The 20,876-nt window shown below is 35.1% G+C and overlaps 1 protein-coding gene across 2 annotated transcripts in view; it reads right to left on the bottom strand.

Moving 5' to 3' along the window:
- Positions 1-20,876, bottom strand: part of PDE3A (phosphodiesterase 3A) — a 283,119-nt gene that overhangs the window by 102,415 nt on the left and 159,828 nt on the right. Inside the window, exon 2 of one of the 2 annotated variants that reach the window (XM_036251840.1) lies at positions 10,199-10,249. The exons of the other annotated variant lie outside the window; for it this stretch is intronic. Within the exon in view, the coding sequence (XP_036107733.1) occupies positions 10,199-10,249 (51 nt within the window). The remainder of the gene's footprint in view (positions 1-10,198; positions 10,250-20,876) is intronic. 2 annotated transcript variants of the gene reach the window in all.

Raw genomic sequence — 20,876 nt, 5'->3', positions numbered from 1 at the left:
AATTATATATTTTTCTTCTTTTTGAACAGAAATAGCAATGCCAAGTTCAGTTTGTTCCATTGGTTTTAAGCCAAATAAATGGCAAAAATAGTGAAAAGCCTGGTCTCATCATGTGTCATAAGTTTCTATTAAAGTCCTTATATAAATTTCAGATCCCTATGCTCCCTGAGACACCATCACTCCTTTGCTTAAAAAGTCCATGTCATGAGAGCAAGGGGAACAGGAGGAGGGAGGGAGGAGCCACATTGACCTTGAGAACGAGAAAAACTCATGTTCCCATATGGAAAACTATATGTTTCTATTCTGTCTTCTTAATGCATACCAACATGAAAAATGTTCCTCATACTGTAATATCCGTTTCCAGTTCACCCAACAATATGACATCATGGGTATTAAAATGAGATCTCAATTTACCTGTATACTTAAAAATAGAAACCTTAAACGCAGGGAAAGTGCATAAATAAAACAAAGGAAGTTTGCCCTTGTTGCTTATGTTTTAGAAATAATTTCACTAAGTCCTAGACGGTTTCTACATTTCTATATTGATTAATAGAAACTTCTTCAAGACACACTGGTTCAGCAAAACTTCCTCGGATAAATTTAACTCCTAATTTATAAATGCTAACATGTTTTCATTAGTTTTACAAATATTTATTAAAAACCCACTATGTGTTGGGTTGCAACCATCAGCCTAAAATAAAACTGACTGCCGGAATTATACTATTTAGCATAACTGAAAGTTATGCTATATTTCTTTAGCAAGAAGAAAACAAAAATGTCTTAGACTTAACTTTCCACAGACTTACTAAGTACACTAGAATAATTTTCAAAAATCATAAAGGCCAAAACATACAATAACCATGCATCATACGGTCACACTTAGGAAGTACCAGAGGAGAACCGTCAACAAGTTATGGCAGAGAATCACCATACTCATGACTAGGGAGAATGAGCAGTAAAACTGGATACCACTTCCCCAAATCATGATGCCCAGAATCGAAGGGCTTTTATGTATGTTTCTCACCTTCTCAACATAGTTGCAATGGTCATGTCTTTGTCTTGCTTCATGAAATAAACTCTTCCCTGTTTTGTGATCTTTTCCCCTTAGGTCTCTTCTGCATTATCTTAGATAACTTTTCATTCCTCTGCTCGCAATCCTTCGAGAACTGGAGCTTTTACATCTGCTTGCACTTCTTTATCTCCCTGACTGATCACGTTGGTTTACTTTTGAAATTTCTGCCCCATGTTTGTCTCACCCACAATCTCCTTCTGAGATCTTTTTTTTTTTCCTCCCAAACTTTTCAAATTGATCTTTTAAATGTGTATCACTGATGCTATCTAAACAACTTTCTGTGTACTTGGAGCTAAAACGATTCAAAAAGAAAAGTGGATGGTTACAAAATTCTAAAATGGAAAGAGTTGCTGAGATCCAAGTATAAACTGTCACCCAGAAGTATTTAAGCATAGGGCCACAGAATTCAGTAAGCAAACTATTTTGATTCGAGTTTGATAACTTGCAGGCTTCCAATAAGAACACCCTTTGACTTGTAACACACGCAGAGATGTTCAGACACTGGTCACTGCATAAGGCATCACCACAAAAACAAAAGCAAAACAAAACAAAAACAGAAAAACCCTCTATGATCTGGAAAATCAAACCTGACAAGCAGCTTCATCTTTGTGACTTTTGAGATCATTTCATTTCACTAATATCTCTAATGTTGTCCAGGATTTTGCTTTGTACTCATTAGCACCAGTTACTTGGATTTACTAATTTTTCCACAAGGGCTATATTCTACACAAAATGGGACAGTCACTTAATGCTGAAAATGAAACAGTCAAGCAAGCTACACTCTCCAATGTAAAATTTTGTAAAAATCAGTAGCTTTGATGACAATATAAAATCAAGTGGGGGATGCTATTAAATAACCCTTTAGTCTGTCCCATAGAACGAAAGTAAAGAAAAATCCCGATATCATAGATCAGATTGTTCTATATTAGGAATGCATATTTTACATATAACCTGGATATATTACTAAGAAATTAAATAAATATATTCACTATCTCCAAATTTCTGAGTTGTACCAAGAAAATGCCAAAATCTGCATCTTGGTGGTTTTTTTTGTTGGTATAGCAAAACAGATGTCCATATTTACCTTAAAAGATCAACTATATCCTATTTCTATTACCTTAATTCACCTCTTGCAGTTAACTGGCCTCCTAACTGAAATGTGACCTTCTTCACTTTACTTGACATTCACCTACCACTCTATCTGACAGGTTGTTCTAGTCAGTATATACTAGTCTTAGCTTTTTGTGTCCTACGAAAATCTAATGATATTCAGCACATTTTTTCATAAGTTTTATCTATAAGTAGAGTAAAAATTTTAAAATATACCCTCAAACTTTTCTTTTAAAGTATGTTTTTATAACTAATGAAGAACAAGAACTTACTGTATTGTATACCAGAGACTGCATAAAATCACCCAGCATGCAGTAAAAATTATTTCCTTTTGTTAGATATTGCGATTCAAAGATAAAATCAATAGTTTTCAAGTTAGCATATCTCTCTCCTGTTTATTCTAGCAAGTGGAAAGCAAAACTTGAGAACTGCAAGATTAGTTTCCAGAATGTCTATATTTACTTTCTAGGAATTTAAATGCAAAATATTTGCATTAATTAATTAAGTTTCTTAATGTTTACATCAAGATGTATTAAAAAGTGTATAATAAAAGCTGAAAATACAAAAGTAGCCAGACATGATTTGTGGTGTAAAGTCTTAGACTTATTATTGCTTTTATTTCTTTCAGACTATGCTTCTGTGCACTAAGTAAATCTCTGCTTAAGTGATTTACAGCTCCCGAAGATAAACACTGGTCATCTATAATGCGTATTTCATTTCTTTGTTTTGTTTCATATAACATAGCAGAAGGTTCTGATTTGGCAAAAGCAAGCATAAGGCAGTGCATGTGTCATATGAATGATGTCCACAGTCCCCAAGATAAGAAGGTCATTCAATAAGTATTAAACACCATGTTTACTAATCTATAAGCAAGGGGGTGCATAAATGCTAGCAGTAACTTTTCCTTTTATTTCTTTGCACTTGTTTGATTCCTGTCCATTGATGTCCTTTTAGAGGAACCAAAGCCTTTAATAAAGAGAGACTTTTTCAAGGTCATCCATCAGTTCACTGGAAATACATGTTTTGTGCAACCGCTGCTGGGCAGGGCCACATTCTCTCCTGGGCTGCTCCTCTGAATCACTTGAATGTTTCAAGCATGGAAAGAGTATAGTTTTTCCTCCTAGTTTTCTGGGACATGATTCTACTGTGAGTAAACCACCTCACAGTGAATATAGTCTTTTTAAAAAATATATATGTTTTTACTGATGTGAATATAGTCTTTTTTTAAAAAAATATATGTTTTTACTGATTTTTTTTAGAGAGAGAGAAACATTTATATGAGAAACATTGATCAGCTGTCTCCTGCACGCCCCCTACTGGGGATTGAGCCTGCAACCCGGGCATGTGCCCTGACCAGGAATCGAACCAGGACTTCTCAGTCCATGGGATTATGCTCAATTCACTGAGTCACACTGGCCAGCCTGAACATACTGTTTAAAATTACTGTTTGGTAGACGTAAAGATGGAACCTGAGAGCTTGAAAGCATAAACGCTTGAAGATACATTTTCCTATATGAAGCATCAAAAATTGATCAGTAATTATTTACTTATTATCTTCTATGTGAATGGCAAAGACACTATGCTGTGCTCTCAGCAGTTCTCAACCAGAAGCAATTTTGCCTCCCAGGGGACACTTGGAGAAATATCTGGAGACCTTATTCCTTATCACAGCTGCAGGGCGAGGAGTGTGCTGCTGGCATCTACTGGGAAGAGAACAGAGATGCTGGAGAGGTAATAAATCCCTGGGTTCCGTTACTAAAGAGAAACACCATTTTGCCATTTCTGAGGACAAAGATGGAGAGAAATGTTCCTGCCTCTCTTGACAATGTGGATGCTACGGACACTTTCAAAAATATTTTTATCAGGATAAATTTTCCAAGACTGTGTCATACCAAGTTTGTCAATGCAAATTAAAGACAAAATACGCGACTGTGACAAGATAAAAACAACTTTAGAGAATGAGGGGTGGATGATAAATAAGATTGTTCAACAGTGTCGATCTGATTAATGGGTTAAATTTACAAGACCTAGAGCAGAATTGAATGAACAAGATGGATATGACATTTTTTGTTTTCATATAATGTAGTAGAAAGTTCTGATTTAACAAAAACAAACAAGGTAGGGCCGTGCCATGTGAATGATGTCCACAGTCCCCAAGACAAGAGGGTCAATCAATAAGTATTAAATAAGCAGGTGCTTCCTTTCCTGCCACAACCATATGAAATTACAAGGCCTCTCCTAAGATGTGCAGGACCCAGACATATATTTGGTGTATGATCCCTGCCCATACAAACAAAATTCAACTAAGTTTCATAACATAACAAAAGAAAGAAAATAAAAACACCTTTCCTTGGAGAATTAACAAAAAATGAAATTATTATTGCAACAATTTCTAAACCAGTGGTAACAGTTGTTAGATTCATATATGAAAAAGGAGAAGGAAGGACAAGGAAAAAGCACTGTGTTTATGGAAAAAGCAACACTGGCAGCCAACCTCATCTAAGGCATGAATTATTCTTCAGTAAAACACCAGGCATTTGGGAAATGTAATAGTGGATTCCCATTCCACTCACATTAATCCCTCGGAATAAATTCCTGGGGAATCTGGATGGATGTTTTTTCTAAATGTATTCAATGGAGTTAACTTTAATAAATTTATATGGTATTATTCTGGGTTAAATCTGAAAGGCATTTAAATTCCTCTTCACGTTCTCTTATCAGATACATATCATTTAACCCGGAAAAGAATTGATCTGTTATCAAATTAGACCACTAGGAGCCAAATCCTTAGGTTCATCAACTCGAGGAGCTATCAACAGACTCATTCCCTTGAATACCCAAGAAGAAAGGATCCTGAAGTACGATAACTTCCCACTGAAATCCATCCTTGAGACTTAAAACAGTGCTACACAATGCTGCAAAAGCTAACCGATCTACGTAGGTGCTCCTATTTCTAGAAGTTTCATTTGGAGACTTCCGTGTATGATAGATAATTAAAGCCACGCTTCTAAATAGGTCACAGGTGATCGTTAAGCATTTCAACAGCCTAATGTATCTAATAACTCTCCCCCACCAGAATATTCAGTTATTTTCTTTTGTTGTACATACATACAATACTCAATTATTTAGAAACATACAAACCAGAATTTCATTGTCTGGACACCTCAACTAGACTAGAGAGATCACACAAAAAGTTGTTTCTTCAATAAGAGGTCTTAAGTCTTATTGATAAGGCCTGGTTGGTACTCAGTGAGTTATCAACAATATACCAAATGACTAAAGAACCCACTAGTCTATAACTATGGATAAATAAGGGCCAGCTGGTTCCTAGAACATTAAAATGTTAGAAAGTGCCTGGTCGGTGTGGCCCAGCAGTTGAGCGTTGACCCATGCACCAGGAGGTCATGGGTTTGATTCCCAGTCAGGGCACATGCCCAGGTTGTGGGCCAGATCCCCAGTGGGGGCATGCAGGAGGCACCCAATCAATGTTCTCTCTCATTGATGTTTCTATCTCTCTCTCCCTCTCCCTCTAAAAATCAATCAATAAAATAAAATAGTTAGGAAGTTTACAAATTCACAAACTGAAGTAATCTTTTCCCACAAAGACCATCAACTAAGTTATAAGTAAATTATTGACTCGTTGGAATCCCCCTCAGCACTTTCAGCTTTTCAAAGGAGAGAAATTTTCTACTGCCTCTCTCAATTTCCCACTGGAAAACTTTTCCTCAAGAATTTAAAAGAAAAAAAAAAAAAAAGCAACTAATTGCCTTCTGAGAATTTCTTCCCCTGACTTCATTTGGTCTTACTGGGAATGCTGCCAGATGAAGGAGTTCTGCATGCTGTTAGAAGTTTATTTATCCTTTAGCATCTTCCCTAATTTGGATGATCTACTACTTGAGAGAACAGACTTCAAAAAAAAAAGTAGAAGAAAAATCAGCGTGGAAGATGTGAGTGAGCTGACAAATTATGTCACAAAATTATTGAGAACAGAGTAAATAAATCAATTTGAATTACATTCTTGCTGAGTCTAAAGAGTCGTATGTTGGAATTTACTTGAAGCAAGATACATATTTTTAAAAATCATAAACATTTGATAGGAAAGGTACACCTTCTTCTTCTCTGTGATAATGCACATATGATATGATTTAGGAGGATTAGGTCAAATTTGAGAAAATCTCTTATTTAGTAAGCACGTAGGGGGAAAGCCAAGAGAAGCTTATTCAATTCTGGTAATGATTAATGCTCTCAATGCTAGCTTACTTTTTTCTTCATTCTCTGAACTCAGGCTGACTTTTGATAGCTATGTGCTTTTGAAGGCCAAAGTTGTTTAGTTCATTTTTGACTCCTCAAAGGCTCAAAAAATGCCTGGCGTATATTGGTGGTTTTTGAATCAAAGTAAAATAGGTTAAAATGTGTGTCTTGCAGTCCACCCCCTCACATCTGTGACAGCTGTCTGCTTTCTACTAGCTGGTTCTTGATGATCAGATATTAAGCCAGTCCCCTTATTCAGACATCTAAAACAACATTAACTCTGTATATTTTCTAGCATTCAGGGTTTTCCACTATTATATCCCTAACTTTATGCACCCCCTTTCTACCAAGAAAACTGAAGCCATTGGGCTCACAGCAGTTCTTTTATTTTGTAATATCTGTTCCTACTGTCTCTTGTTCTTGTACAGATGTCTCTACTTTCTTCCTCAAGGTTCTTCATGTGTGCTTTTTGGTAGATCTACCCAGTACTTTGAGTACACGGTCAGCTTTTCTGAACCAGGGTGAATGGTGGGTTTTGGGATGGGGACTGGTAGAGAAAAACCCATAACAGGTGCCAAAAGGGCCACTTTGGAAGAGAGTACATTCCTTTTCCTGAATCATGCTATTTCTGAGTCCTTAAACAGGTCACTATTAAGAATCTTCAGTGTTTTCTTCTCTATACGAATTCTTAATAATTATTAAGACATATATCTCACCTTAGCATAAAGAATGACATTTTGCCTTAACCAGTATGGCTCAGTTGGTTGGAGCATCATCCCTTACACCAAAAGGTGGCGGATTCCATTACTGGTCAGAGGTTATAGTTTGATCCCTGGTTGGGGTGCATACAAAAAGCCACTGAAGGATGTTCTCTTTCACGTCGATGTTTCTCTCCCCCCCCCCCCCCACCGCTCCTCTCTCTAAAAAAGGATTTTTTTGGGGTGAAGATTTTTTTAAAAGGCATTTATTTCACTGACTTGTGCTGCCACCTCTTTCTTTGTTTTTAAAACAAAACTCCTCCTCCAGGAGTCCTTTCTATTATTTTACACTATTCTTATTCGTAATTTCTGTATTCTGTTTTCCAATACTTCTTGATCAAAACTGCATTCTCAAAGGTCACGAATGTCCTGCTAGTCACTAAATCTAAAGGAACTTCCCATGTTCTTTTCTTTTCTTGAACCTCTGTGTGTGGTCTCGGCCCTCTCCTGGGTTAAGACTGTACACTACCTCTGATTCTTCATCATGTCCCCTTGCACGGGTCTCCAGCGAGACCACCTGTGTGCTTTAACTCTCTCCCGAGGCCCTCCCCACGGCCTAAGAAGCACTTCCTTCTGTTTTTCTCTTTTAATGTTCTTCCAGAATCTTTCCACCAATAGAGTTTAATTATCACATGTATGATTAGCAGTCCCAAATAGACATCTTCTGCTCTAATTTGGCTACAGAGCATCAGAACAGAACCTCAACTATTTGTAAGAAATTCTGTTTGGGATTGTCATCCTCACTTCGCACTTGCCATTGTTTCACTTAATGCATCATGTTCTCTGTACTCTGGTCTGTGTCAAAACATTCAGTTTTTCTCCAGAGTTAGACCGACAATAGTGCGCTACACACAGTCAGTACTTAAAATTAGTCTTCATTGAAACTAAATGGAGATGAAATTTGGACAAGGCCTTGGGATAGTAATAAAATATTAAGAGTTCGGTGTTCAAGTGTAATGTGTCTGGAATTCTTTTTGAATGACTGAAAGGCTTTAGACTTAGTTCAAGAAAATAATTGCAAGATAAAAAGAATAAAAGATCTAAAACATACATACAGTGACTTTTTTTCAATGGGAATTAAAATTAGATAACAGGTTATTACTTAATGTTTAATTTATTTATCTGAAATCCACTCCCACCCCCATTTTCTGTTATAGTTATCATTGTTTTTATTTTTTGGTTTATGTTTTGCTTTTACCCTGATAAATCTTTTCTGAGTGAATCATAGCGAGACAAAGGTGTGCTACACTTGGAATCTTTTTTAGGCTAGTTGAGAGGTCTAAGAAAGACCTTGATGTTGATAATGGTAATTCATGTAAGAATGTTCTAATGCTTAGAACCACTGCAACCTTTTAAATATAATCAAATGTTATGAACAAACATATTTTGTGTGTGTATGTAGAATTCCAAAGTCTATGTGCAATAGACAGGATTTTTAAAATTTTCATTCTGGAATTTTTATGTTTAAGGTTAACATAAACAATGCTGTACTTTTATAACAATTTTTTTTCAGTTTATATTGACAGAGTGGCCAATCCAAACCTGAAGATAAATTATGTTCAAATAGGTCACAACAGGAGTAAATACTATATATTCTAAACAATAATTTTAAATATAATATTACATTGCTTTGAAGGGACATGTCGTCAGCAGGTTACTTGGTTGGCATGTTTGAATATCAAATTGTCTGTGGTGGCAGTAATCAGAAACCTTGGAATTTCTTACTCGTGCTCATCTTTACTTTTTATTGATTAGAATCACAAAGCATTCAACATATATTAATCATTTCACTAATGACTTTGCAGCAAATTCTGATTTAAATATTACTGATTTGTACAGAGGGAGAGTTGCTGCCAGAGAAAATGGACAAATGAAAGGTAGGAAAAGCAAGACATAAATTCCTTCGGGTAATCCTAATTTAATTGAACTGGCTTATATTATTTACTAATCAAATTGATAATGGACAAAAATAAAACCACAGCTATTAAAATATCAACTAGAAACAACTGACTGACTTGGTGTTTTTTTACCCAGTGACCTAAATTAAATAGCTAACTATGTAAACTTAATGACAGCACAGGTCATGTCAGTGCTATAAAACACTTGGGAGAATCTCACCTTGCCCAGTGAACTTTCATATACAGTACTGCACATCCAACTCTCTTTCAACTATATTTTTAAGCAGCAAGTGCAAAATGTGAGCAGCAGAGGTACAAATGTCCCACCTACTTAATTTTCAGTTGGCATGTTTATCGTCAGGTAAACACAAGCTGTTATGAGATACATGACTTTTATATTTCTGCACAAAATATCCTAGTAGAAGAGATAATTTTCTGAGGGTAAAACTCAGCCTTTATTCTGTTAGGCAAAGTAATTATGGGAGTAAAACAAATCCACATTGTCTATTTAAGTCATTAAAAAGCATAAATGCGTCATGGAAGCTTTTCTCCTTGCCTAAGACATAAAGTAAGACAATGAAAACAGTCTGGTAATATAGAAAGGTTTAGAATTTGTTTCTTTTCAAAATAATAGGTCCTTTCATCTTTCTATTTCCCTAAGACGAAGACAGTTAACTCAGAGACAAAATCTGTAATTAGTTCAGGGTTTAGTCTGATTATATTTCAAAATATTTAACCAAACACAGGAAGATAGAGAAAAGAAGAAAATACATAAAAAAAATATATATATATATATCAAAGGAAGTGAATAAAACCAAGAGAGTGAGTTACTGATCAAATGTATTCGGCAGAGACAAGATGAATATAAAAATCTGCATTCATAGAAACAGCTAATCTGGGATACCAGAAAGCTGTTAGGAGGAATATATTGGTCTCTGCTTTTGGGATTTGAAACCAGACTTTAATTATAGCTAACGTAAGTAAAAACAAATGGCATGATTATTTTGCCTCTTCCTTTCTTTGCTACTTATTATTTTTTTGTTTTAGAAATCTTATGACTCAAAATGTTAAGAAACAAAATGCAAAAAAGGAAAGGAAAATAAATTTACCTGTGATCCTCTGGGCCCTCGTTTGTGGTCCCATTCTGAATGCCCCATGAGCTGTAAGACAATAAAATAATTATGGTAAGTTAAATGATACTTATTTTACATGGCAAATATTTTTACTCTTTCTTTTAAAGAATAATTATGTTTTGAAATGTATGTCTTAATAGTAACGTATTAAATAGCCATCATGAATAAATGAACATACATGAAGAAATAAACTTCTGGTTTAATAACTAACATTTCAACTGCTAATATTTTGAAGATATTTTAATATCACTGTGTGACAGAAAGAGTTAGCTAATATATAGCTTTACAGTTCATTGTCAGGAACACCCTGGATAGATGTTAAACTATGCTAAGCTTTATTTGCATAGTATTAAGTTCTTAGTTTATTAGGAAAATATACTGAATAAATCTACTAGTGTAGCTTAATCTTTTGCCATAAATGGTAAAAAGCAGAAGGCCAAAATATTTCAATAATTTTTAGTTCTGTTTTGAAAATATTACAGAAACAAAAGTATTCTATGGAGTAAAATTATTTAATGTAAAATAAGTCCTAAATTCATAATGTAGATTTTCATAAAACAGAAACTACAAAACATTATCAAGTTATTCCCATTGTTGTAATAGCCCTGAGCTACTTTGCCTATAAAGCATAATATTTATTTATTGAAAATAATATTTAACTAGAAGAACATTAAAAAATCCAAAATATCTACCGAGAGAAATAAAATATTATTCTGCTGTCCAGTACATGCACCACTCGAGTACTCCTGTCACTAATAATCTATCACACTAATAAGACAGACTATACAACATGTTCATGTACACTATTATCTCCAGTAGACGCAATGATGAAGAAACTGTTCACAACAGTAACAAAATATAATATACCTTAGAACATTATTAAGAAATGTTTGATAACTACATACAAAAAATTGTAAAACTTGACTGATAGTCATACAATGCTCCAGGTTAAGAAGACTGAATTCTATAAAAATGTTAAGTGTTCAGTTCTACCCAAACAAATGTACAGGTTTAACTCAGTTTAAATCAAAAGCTAATCACACTTTTCAAGAAAATTAAAAAACAATAACCGAATTTTATCTGAGAGAATAAACTTATAAGAATCGGAAAAATATTAGAAGTGATAAAAATACCATAATGGTTATTAAAATATATTATAATATTTAACCAAATCATGAAATAATGATTTAAGATTCAGACTATAAATTAATGACATGTAGTTGACATCTTATTTCTGAAAGTACATGTAGCAACAAAATAAATATGAAAAAGAAAATTTAAAAAGTCAGTGAGTATTTGATGAGTTATTAAAAAAAATTATAGAAGAGAAATAGATTCTTTGAACTGAACCTTGTAATATACACAAATATAAATTCTAGACAAATAAAAATATTTAAATTTTAAAAAGATGAAACTATCAGTTTAAAATAGAATAAAATCGCCCTGGCCAGTTTGGTTCAGCGGTTAGAGCGTCGGCCTGCGGTCCTGAGAGACCCGGGTTCGGTTCCCGCTAAGGGCACGTACCTCGGTTGCAGTTTGTCCCCGGCCCTGGTCGGTTGTGCGGGTGGCAGCCGCTCGATGTGCTCCTTTCACATCGATGTTTCTCTCTCTCTCTGTTCCTCTCTCTCCCTCCCACTCTACCTGAACAAAAAATGGAAAAATGTCCTCAGGCGAGGATAAAAAAAAAAAAAAAAAAAAAAAAAAAAAAAAAAAAATAAAATAGAATAAAATCTAGGCATATATTATCTTAGAATGCAAAAAGATGTTCTAACTTAATAAAAAACAAACAAACAAAAATGTAGAGGGTCAATTGACCCAACTACATAAAATCTACAAATATTAGCTCAAATGCCACATTGGCAAAATATCTGCAGTAAATGAATAAGATATCTTCATTTTATTAAGAGTTGTACCAAATTCAAAGAAACACAATCCTAATAGATAACTGGGGAAATTTACAGATAAGGACAATTTATAGAATAAATATCAATAGTAAGTAGACTTCTGCTAGAAAATTAATTTTATTGGAAGTGAAAAAATTCAGTATAATAACAAGAAACTACTGTTGCCTATTAAGTTAGCAAATTAATAATGTCAAATATTGGTGAGGATTTAAAGAGACAAGTAAGCATACATATTACTAGCACTTTGCAAATACACACACACACACACACAAATACATAGATACACACCATATATGTGTATATATATATATTTCATATACAAAAATGTAATAGCAATTTTCATACATATTATATACTTTAAAATTCACCTTTTGTACCAGTAGGTAATATGTAAAAATCCAGTAATTGCAAAGTGTTATCACAGTGTTATCTAACAAAAGGGAAACTATGCAATAAATTATAGTATAGAAAAGAACACACACGTGTGTGTGTGTGTGTGTGTGTGTGTGTGTGTGTTTGGCTTTCAGGGCCTTTTCTAAAAACTACATGAGAAATTCTTATGGTATAATAAGTAAAATATATAACAGTAATTTTAAATTTCTCATTTTAAATAAGACATAGTCAATTATCATAAGTCTTGGAAATTAAAGCAATAATTTAATTATAGTTTAGTTAGCACACCATTTTGGATAAATTTGCCCAGATAATCATTATATATAATTGAATGCTTAAAGAGTTGATATTTTAACTGACATTATATCTGCTAGTAAATATTCATTAATACTAATTTAAAGTTGTATATAGTCTATCCGGTGTGGCTCAGTGGTTGAGCAACAACTCATGCACCAAGAGGTCACCGGTTCAATTCCCAGTCAGGGCACATGCCCAAGTTGTGGGCCTGATCCCCAGTGGGGGGCATGCAGGAGGCAGCCAATCGATGTTCTCTCTCATTGATGTTTCTATCTCTCTCTCCCTCTCCCTTCCTTTCTCTCTAAAATCAATAAAGAAAAAAAATAAAATATAAAATAATGGGAAGATGAGATGCTTGCCTTAGAAACTTTAAAGAGACGGCAAACTTGAGCAGTAGGCAGTTAGAAAAAAGTGATATTTAAGCAGAAGTCTTACCATGTCTTTCCCCTCAGTGTTTAATCTTCAGAAAAGAATACTTACTAAAAGTCTGTTATACCTATCAGCTTGTTTGCGAATAGGTTTAAACTAACAGGATAACTTGGTGAATTCTACTGTGTATAATTATCACAATAACAAGAGGTACATAAATCTCAGAAACATGAATTGTAATCTACAATGTACTGTTTTAAGAGAGAGAATCTGATGATGATAGGCAGTAAATCAAGAAGGTAACATTTAGCAGGCATCAGAACTAGAATTAGAAAAGCGTGGAATTCTCTGACCTCTGCCATTATCTTAAAGATGATGATTTTTAGTTAAAGAACAAAAACATTAAAAATGTAGACCCATTTGGAGCATCTCTTGCTACAAGAACAATCTGTTAATTTACAAACCAGAACTTACAAAATAAACCTCCAAAAATGTACTCTATATCTGACTCTTTCCTTTGAAGCATCAAACAGCAAAATTGGCCAAAATGTATGTATCAGAGATAGTTATTTCGCAGAATTATACAAGAGATGAATAAGAGAGAGTTTAGGGTAAATAAATTCTATTCTATTATTGCATTATATGTTAATATCACTATATTATAATTTAATGATCTGAAATATATTTTAAAATGTATACTATTACTACATTCCTCAAAGTAATGAAAAGTTATAGAAACCTGCATGCTAAGCAAAATAAAATCTAAAAAGGAATGAACTCTGAAATGATAAATGCGATACGAGAATGTTCTTATTCAATGGCCATCAACAGGATATTTTCCCTTTTGCACTTGAGGAAATGGCTTTACCAGGAATAATCTACTTTAAATTAAAATAATTTGAGCTGAAATCAGCATTCATTATTTCAGTTGGTATATGTGGTTTGTTATAATACTTGCTGTAATTTGTTTTTCTTTTTTTCCAGTAAGATTTGTTTTATGCTTTGATCTTGACAAATATTCTTTTCTATTGATTTGGAAGGCCATATTTTTTTTATTGTTGGAAGTATAATAGATGTTCCCCTTCTTCCCCCATTGACCCCCTCCTCACCACTCCCACCCCCCTCCTTCTTTCCCTATCCTAATGTCTGTGTGGATTGGCTGTGCATATACACATATAAATTCTTTGGTTTATCTCTTCCCACCCCTGCCAACCCCCATCCCTCTGAGGTTTGTCATTCTGTTCTTAAGACACAGAGAAAGAGATGGTGGTGGGGCTGGATAGGATGTCAGGTCCCTAAGCTTCTCCATACCTGTCACAGACAGGGTGTTGAGTGAAGAGTGAGGAAGTGAGGATTAGCTTCAGATTAGCATATGTCACATATGAATATTTATCCTATTTGCATATAGAATTTATTTTGCTGTCATAAGAGCACAGTCCTCAGATCATAGACCAAACACTATATATATTAAGCAGAATGTTCTCAATATTCCTTAAAAAAATAATAATCCAAAAACTAATATAAAATAATATTGAATATAAAAAATATACTTTTGATTAAATGAAAATAATAGTTAAGATGGTAAATTCTATGTTATGTATATTTTACCACAATAAAAAAGACCAAAAAACAAATTAAAAAAATAAATCCAAGTAAAAGCTGTATAGGAAAAAAAACAACCATAGTGTGATTAAACTGCCCAATTAATTTAATATGACAGATTATTTAAATTAAAATGAAGTATTTGGTAACTGGTACATATTCCTGTTAAAGCAGAACCACAGGGCTAAATGTTTTCAGAAATACAGAGACGCCTCTCTATCCCCACTATCTTGACTAATAATGATTAAGACAAATGAAAATAATTGATCAATTGTACTAAAGAGTAAAGAGGGGAGCTTGCATAACGAAGTCAATGGATTTCAGAATTCAGCGCAAACTGATGTTGATGTTATATCAATGAGAAAGTCAAAACATCCTTTGAAGCAAACTGGATTAGTATTAAATTGCAGATGGCCAAAGCAGTCATTTGACATTATCATGGGATTAAATAAAAGACAGAAATGGGTCATGGACAATAAGGAGAAGTCGAAATTGTGGAATTATTTTTTTCTTTCTGCAATTGAATTCATCTGGACTAAGCTTTCAAGATCAACGAGTAGCAGCATGATATCTATGCAATTCTGGGAAAAGAAACAAAGTGTATTAACATGATACAATACTGTTTTTTGGAGGAGGAATACTTGTGATTTTAAGATTAGTTACATAAAGATGCTAGAAATGTAAACCATGGAGGAGGGGACTGAAACGGAGACTAGAAAAATGAATAAAATATAGAAAACTGAAATATTTCTGGTTGATAAAAACTACATGGCTGCTTAATTCAGGAAGAAAAAAAAATGTTTGTTTCTCACCATCTATAAAAGATACCCTCGTGGTTACTGAACTATGATTACTCTTCTAGATAACAACATTTTAATAAACATCTCACCAGAAGGTTTGGGGATATATTTATGCCTACACACGGCAAACAAAATTTTTCCATCTGATGAAGAAATTCTCTAAACAAGCAAACAAACCAAAAACCAGTATCCTTCCTCCTTCCTCAGCCCCCATTAATAGCAGGAGAGGCAAAAGGAAGACCCTTACATGTATTCCTAGCAAACAAGTATACTTAAACCAGTAAACATAATCTGTTACAGAAAGCATTTTGAAAATCCTAACTTCTTTGACACTAAGTCATTTTCATCCTCATGGAATAAATTCTCCTCTCTCTCTCTCACTTTTATTTTTAATAATAAATTTCTACATCACAGCCCTCAGCTAACAGTATGTTACACAGTACTGAGTGCCAACGAAAACAAAACTGCTGCCAGATGCAGAATTTAAAAAGTTCACAGGAGAAGCAAAGGAGAAGTCAGCATGGAAACAGAACGGTTCCATCCAAGCAGAGATATTTTTAATAATAGCATGAGAAATGAAGAGAGTTGAAAGTACATTTCTGTAGGTAAGACATTTCCCTCCCTTGTTTATAGAGCTCCCCCTTAGCCAATTCCTCCTATTGTTGTTTGTTTACATAAAAATTAATGCCTTTCTTAGGGGCATCTTGGAAGAAATAAATTTACCCTATTACTGAAGGGATGGAAGCGGTGGGAGACCCACGACTAGTAAGAAATTATTCTTTGCATGTACTTAAAAAAGCAAAAGCTTTCAGATATGAAAACGGGTAAAGATGCAGAGAAACAGTCACCCCTCTGGTCCTCCCATTATTCTCAGGAAAACTATTCTTCTATTTCGCTTGTTGCAAATGACTAAAACATATTTTTGAAAATGTGTGAAAATACACACAAAGAGGTAAAAGTTATCACACAACCTCTTTTTATTTCATCCTATATTCACCAAAGAAACATGTACCGTATGCCTACAACATGCAAGAAACTGTTCTAGGCCCAACCTGCACATATCAGCGAACAAATGAAGATCCATCTCTATTCTCTTGTCTCTTGTAATTCTAGTGAAGGGAGATCAAACACAAATAAGCAAACATATAATGTACCAGGTGGTGACAAAGCTATAAAGAAGCTTGGAGTAGGGAAATGGTGCGTAAGGGCTAGGAACAGAACTACTTTATATAAGTAGATCAGGGAAGTCTTTTCTGAAAAAGTGGTATTTTAGCAGAGAACTGTATCAAGTGAGAGTTTCAGACACCCAGACATCGGGGAACCGCACACCGGGCTCAGGAAACAGAAGATGCAGAGACCCAGAGAGGACAGTAGGATGGTACATTTGAGTAACTCTAAGACAAAAATTTTAAAAAGGGTTGGGTCTTTTTAACTATAGATATATATTTTGTATTTAGTCACTTTCACTGATAGAAAATTGTCCAAAACTTAATCATTAGCTCCATTACAATTACAAAGTATATTCTCCAGAGAAAAAAAATGGACCAGGGACTCTCCCTTTTTCAAACTCTTACTCAATGTCATTCAATACAACAAGAATTTGCAAAGCATGTACCACACTCCTTATATTAGTCATAGTTCATAGTACCCTTTTGCTGGCCCTTTATGTGTGTTTTGTTTTTCAAAAGTCAGAAAATGCATCAGAGTAGAGGCTCTCTTTTAACTCTGCTTATGATGCTAGGCATGGGACTTGCAATCTGACCAGCAAATTAAAGCTCTACTTTGCCCCTGGCATGCTTCCTTTGTACTCATCCCTTGCCATACTTTTTTGATTTTTTTTATTTTAACATCTTAACTACTTACGTTTTCTCTCTCCAGAATTCAGAATTCCATGTGGAAAGATGGGCTTGGACTGCTCCCTTCCCTGCCCACAGGGCTTACTGAATGGCAGTCCCCTGGCCTGAGAAGATCTGTGATTGACAGTTGAGGTCAGCTCAGTTCCTGTCTAGTCCTTGCAGGGAATTGCTCTTAATCCTTGGTGTATTTTTCCTTTTCCTCTTGTTATCCATGGAGCAAGAAGGCCAAACTTACATTGCGCTCTGCACAAAGTAGACACTGGAAGCCTGCATTTGTCTTAGGTCTTAGGCCAAAGGTGTTAAGAGAATCCCGGAGACTCCCACACACTGTCACCCAACCCCCCTGGGCTCTACGCAGAGTTTGGGGCCTAGAAAGGCCTAATACCAATGGTACCAAAAAAGACGCCCCCCCCCCTTTATAATTAAATTTACAAACTGGGAATCTCCATCAGCTTCCTCTGGGGAAACCAGACATCAGCAGCAGCCTCGGTTCTCACCCACAGCTCACCTTCTCCACGGTCACTTCATTACATTACCCCACACCTCAAATCCACCCCACTCTGCAGGGATTTAGCAAATGATGGGGATATTACTGGAAATTTCATGGGGAAGCAGGACATGTTTACACTACAACAGAATACCACGAAAAGCCACAAAAACATGCATCAGTGATCTCCGAGAGTATTACAAAGTTTGTTGTTGTTGTTGTTTGCTGCCAGCTATCACCACCTCTTGCCCTTGACTCTTGGGGTGGGGCAAGGAGAGGGAGTCTTTCAGCTTAACCCATCCCCGCCTTCAATGCCCTGACGATCTTTCCCAGAATCCAAATCTTTTTATCGGTCCCAGAAAAATTTAGCTTTCTCCCATTCTTCTCATCGTGAATCTTCAGACAAATTGGCAGGAAAAAAAAAAAAGGAAGAACAGAACTGACCCTCCTTCGAAAGCACTGAGAGAGCCTGGAAACAGTAAAGCACTGAAGACTGAAATGAAAGAATGTGTCCCTGCCACAGCTGGTGATAACTTCCTAAATTCCATCCACTCGGCAGAGAGTAAATCCCTGATCCTAACTCTTAGAGTTCCAACCCAGCAACCAGCAAAAATTTAAAAAATATTAGGGAATGAGACTTCACATGAGAGAGACAAAATCCAAATATGCTGGATTTTGAAATCCAAGCCTCTCTACTGCAAATTCTGTTTCTATTTCAGATAATGATGTTCCCGCATTCTGGTTTAGAATGTTTCCATAATTCTATTTCCGTCCCTGTTATTATAATGACAACCATTACCCTAAACCTATATGTGGCCACTGATGCTACAAAGCTTTCATTATTTTTACTTACTATATCTTGACGGTCTTGATTACATAGAATTTTTGTACTTCTATTGGTTCTTCTAATAACGCAGTCTCATCAGTCTTGTACCAAAACATGCTGTGAGATACTTTATAAAGAAATTTTAATTGAGTAAAATAAGCTTGTGAAATTCTGTATAACATAATTACTCCTTGGATAGTCCCACATATTAGCATTGCTAAAGTTTGGGAAAATCCTAAAACAAAGGAGCTTAATTCAACTAAGTATTTCCCAAAGTATTTGATCATAAAACACTTTGATTTCCATGGAACATATTTTGAGAAACATTTTTTACAGTTTTCTAAATGCTTGTCTTATACATTATTTTCTTTAATAATTATCAAAAATAGAGGCATATGATCCCGATTTTATGGATATGGAAATGAATTAAAAGAGGTGAAATTGTAACATAACTAGCCAATGGTGAAACATAAATTATGCTAAGTAAAATAAGCCAGTCATAAAAAGACAAGTGCCATATGATTTCACTTATATGTGGAATCTAACGAACTAAATAAACTAACAAACAAAACAGAAACAGACTCATAGATACAGAGAACAGACTGACAGCTGTCGGGGGGGAAGGAGGTTGGGAGGCTAGATGAAAAAAGTGAAGGGATTAAGAAAAAAAGAAAGACACAGACAACAGCCTGGTGATGGCCAGAGGCAAAGGGGGTGTGGGGAAATGCAGGAAGGCAAAGCGGGGGATAAACGGTAGCTGTACGCGATTTTACTTTGGGTGCTGAGCGCATAGTGTAGTACGCAGATGTTGTGTGCTAGTATTGTATGCTTGAAACCTGTATAGTTTCTTTAACCAATGTCACCCCAATAAACTCAGTAAAAACGTTAGGCCTGCTGGTTGCATATCATAAACTTTCCCCCGATGTACTCTTTTTTTTTTTTTTTTTTTATCCTCGCCCAAGGACATTTTTCCATTTTTTGTACAGACAGAGTGGGAGGGAGAGAGAGGAAGAGAGAGAGAGAGAAACATCGATGTGAAAGGGACACATCGAGTGGCTGCCACCCGCACGACCAACCAGGGCTGGGGACAAACTGCAACCAAGGTACATGCCCTTAGGGGGAACCAAACCCGGGTCTCTCCGGACCGCAGGCGGGCGCTCTAACCGCTGAGCCAAACCGGCCAGGGCCCCCGATGTACTCTTTAACAATAAATAATTATTGAGTCCAAACCAAATATCATGTCCTGGGCACAAAAATATATTGGTAAGAAAAAGAAAAAGACATGAGACGTGGTTTGTATTCATGGAACTCATGGTAATTAACATGACGGATTTATTTCTCAAAATTTATTTAGTTTTCTCTAGTCTCCACCTCCTTAAAAGAAAATAACAACTTTGGAATAAAAGAAAACGTTCATTTCTCTGAAAATCCTATATAAATACAATAAATCATATTTTGAAATGTTGGCTGTGTAATACTGAAAATGTGTAGAATATTATAAGTCAGATGTATAATTATACTAAATTCTCTATTAGCACATCTCATAGTACACGTCACTCATTCCCACATTCAGCTGCTCAATATTCATTCAGACATTATTTCAACAACTATTGTGTACCCACTATATATTTAGTTCCATGCTCTATAAAAACGTAACAAAAGTTGAGCTTGCCAACACAGAGGCATCACAGGATCTTTAAGCACCTTCTGAGTCATTAATAAAGTGTAGCACAGTGGCTATGCATGTGGTCTCTAGAGACCAAATTGACTGGTTCAAAACCCACCTCTGACAAGATATTCAGTCTTACTAGATACAGAACCTTGCACAATTTACTTAATGTCTCTTTGCTTTAGCTACCATATCTTCAGGATTTAGATAATAATGGCATCTATTTCATGTGGCTTTTGGTCGTATTAAAAGAGTCAATATATAAAGAAGGCTTAATATAGTACCTAGTACATAGAGTGATGTTAAATGTTAGCCATTGTTTCTATCACTGTTAATAATTATATAATATCCTCTAGTATTATTGAATTCTAACTATTTAAGAAAAGTATAATTCAGATGACATATATGGTAACTTTCTATTAGGTTAGAATGGGAAAAGTCCATTCTTTGA

The sequence above is a fragment of the Molossus molossus genome, unplaced genomic scaffold, assembly GCF_014108415.1.
Source record: "Molossus molossus isolate mMolMol1 unplaced genomic scaffold, mMolMol1.p scaffold_m16_p_10, whole genome shotgun sequence".
NCBI lineage: Eukaryota > Metazoa > Chordata > Mammalia > Chiroptera > Molossidae > Molossus > Molossus molossus.
Note: the sequence above shows the minus strand (reverse complement) of the source record. Positions and strands in the feature narration are given on the sequence as shown.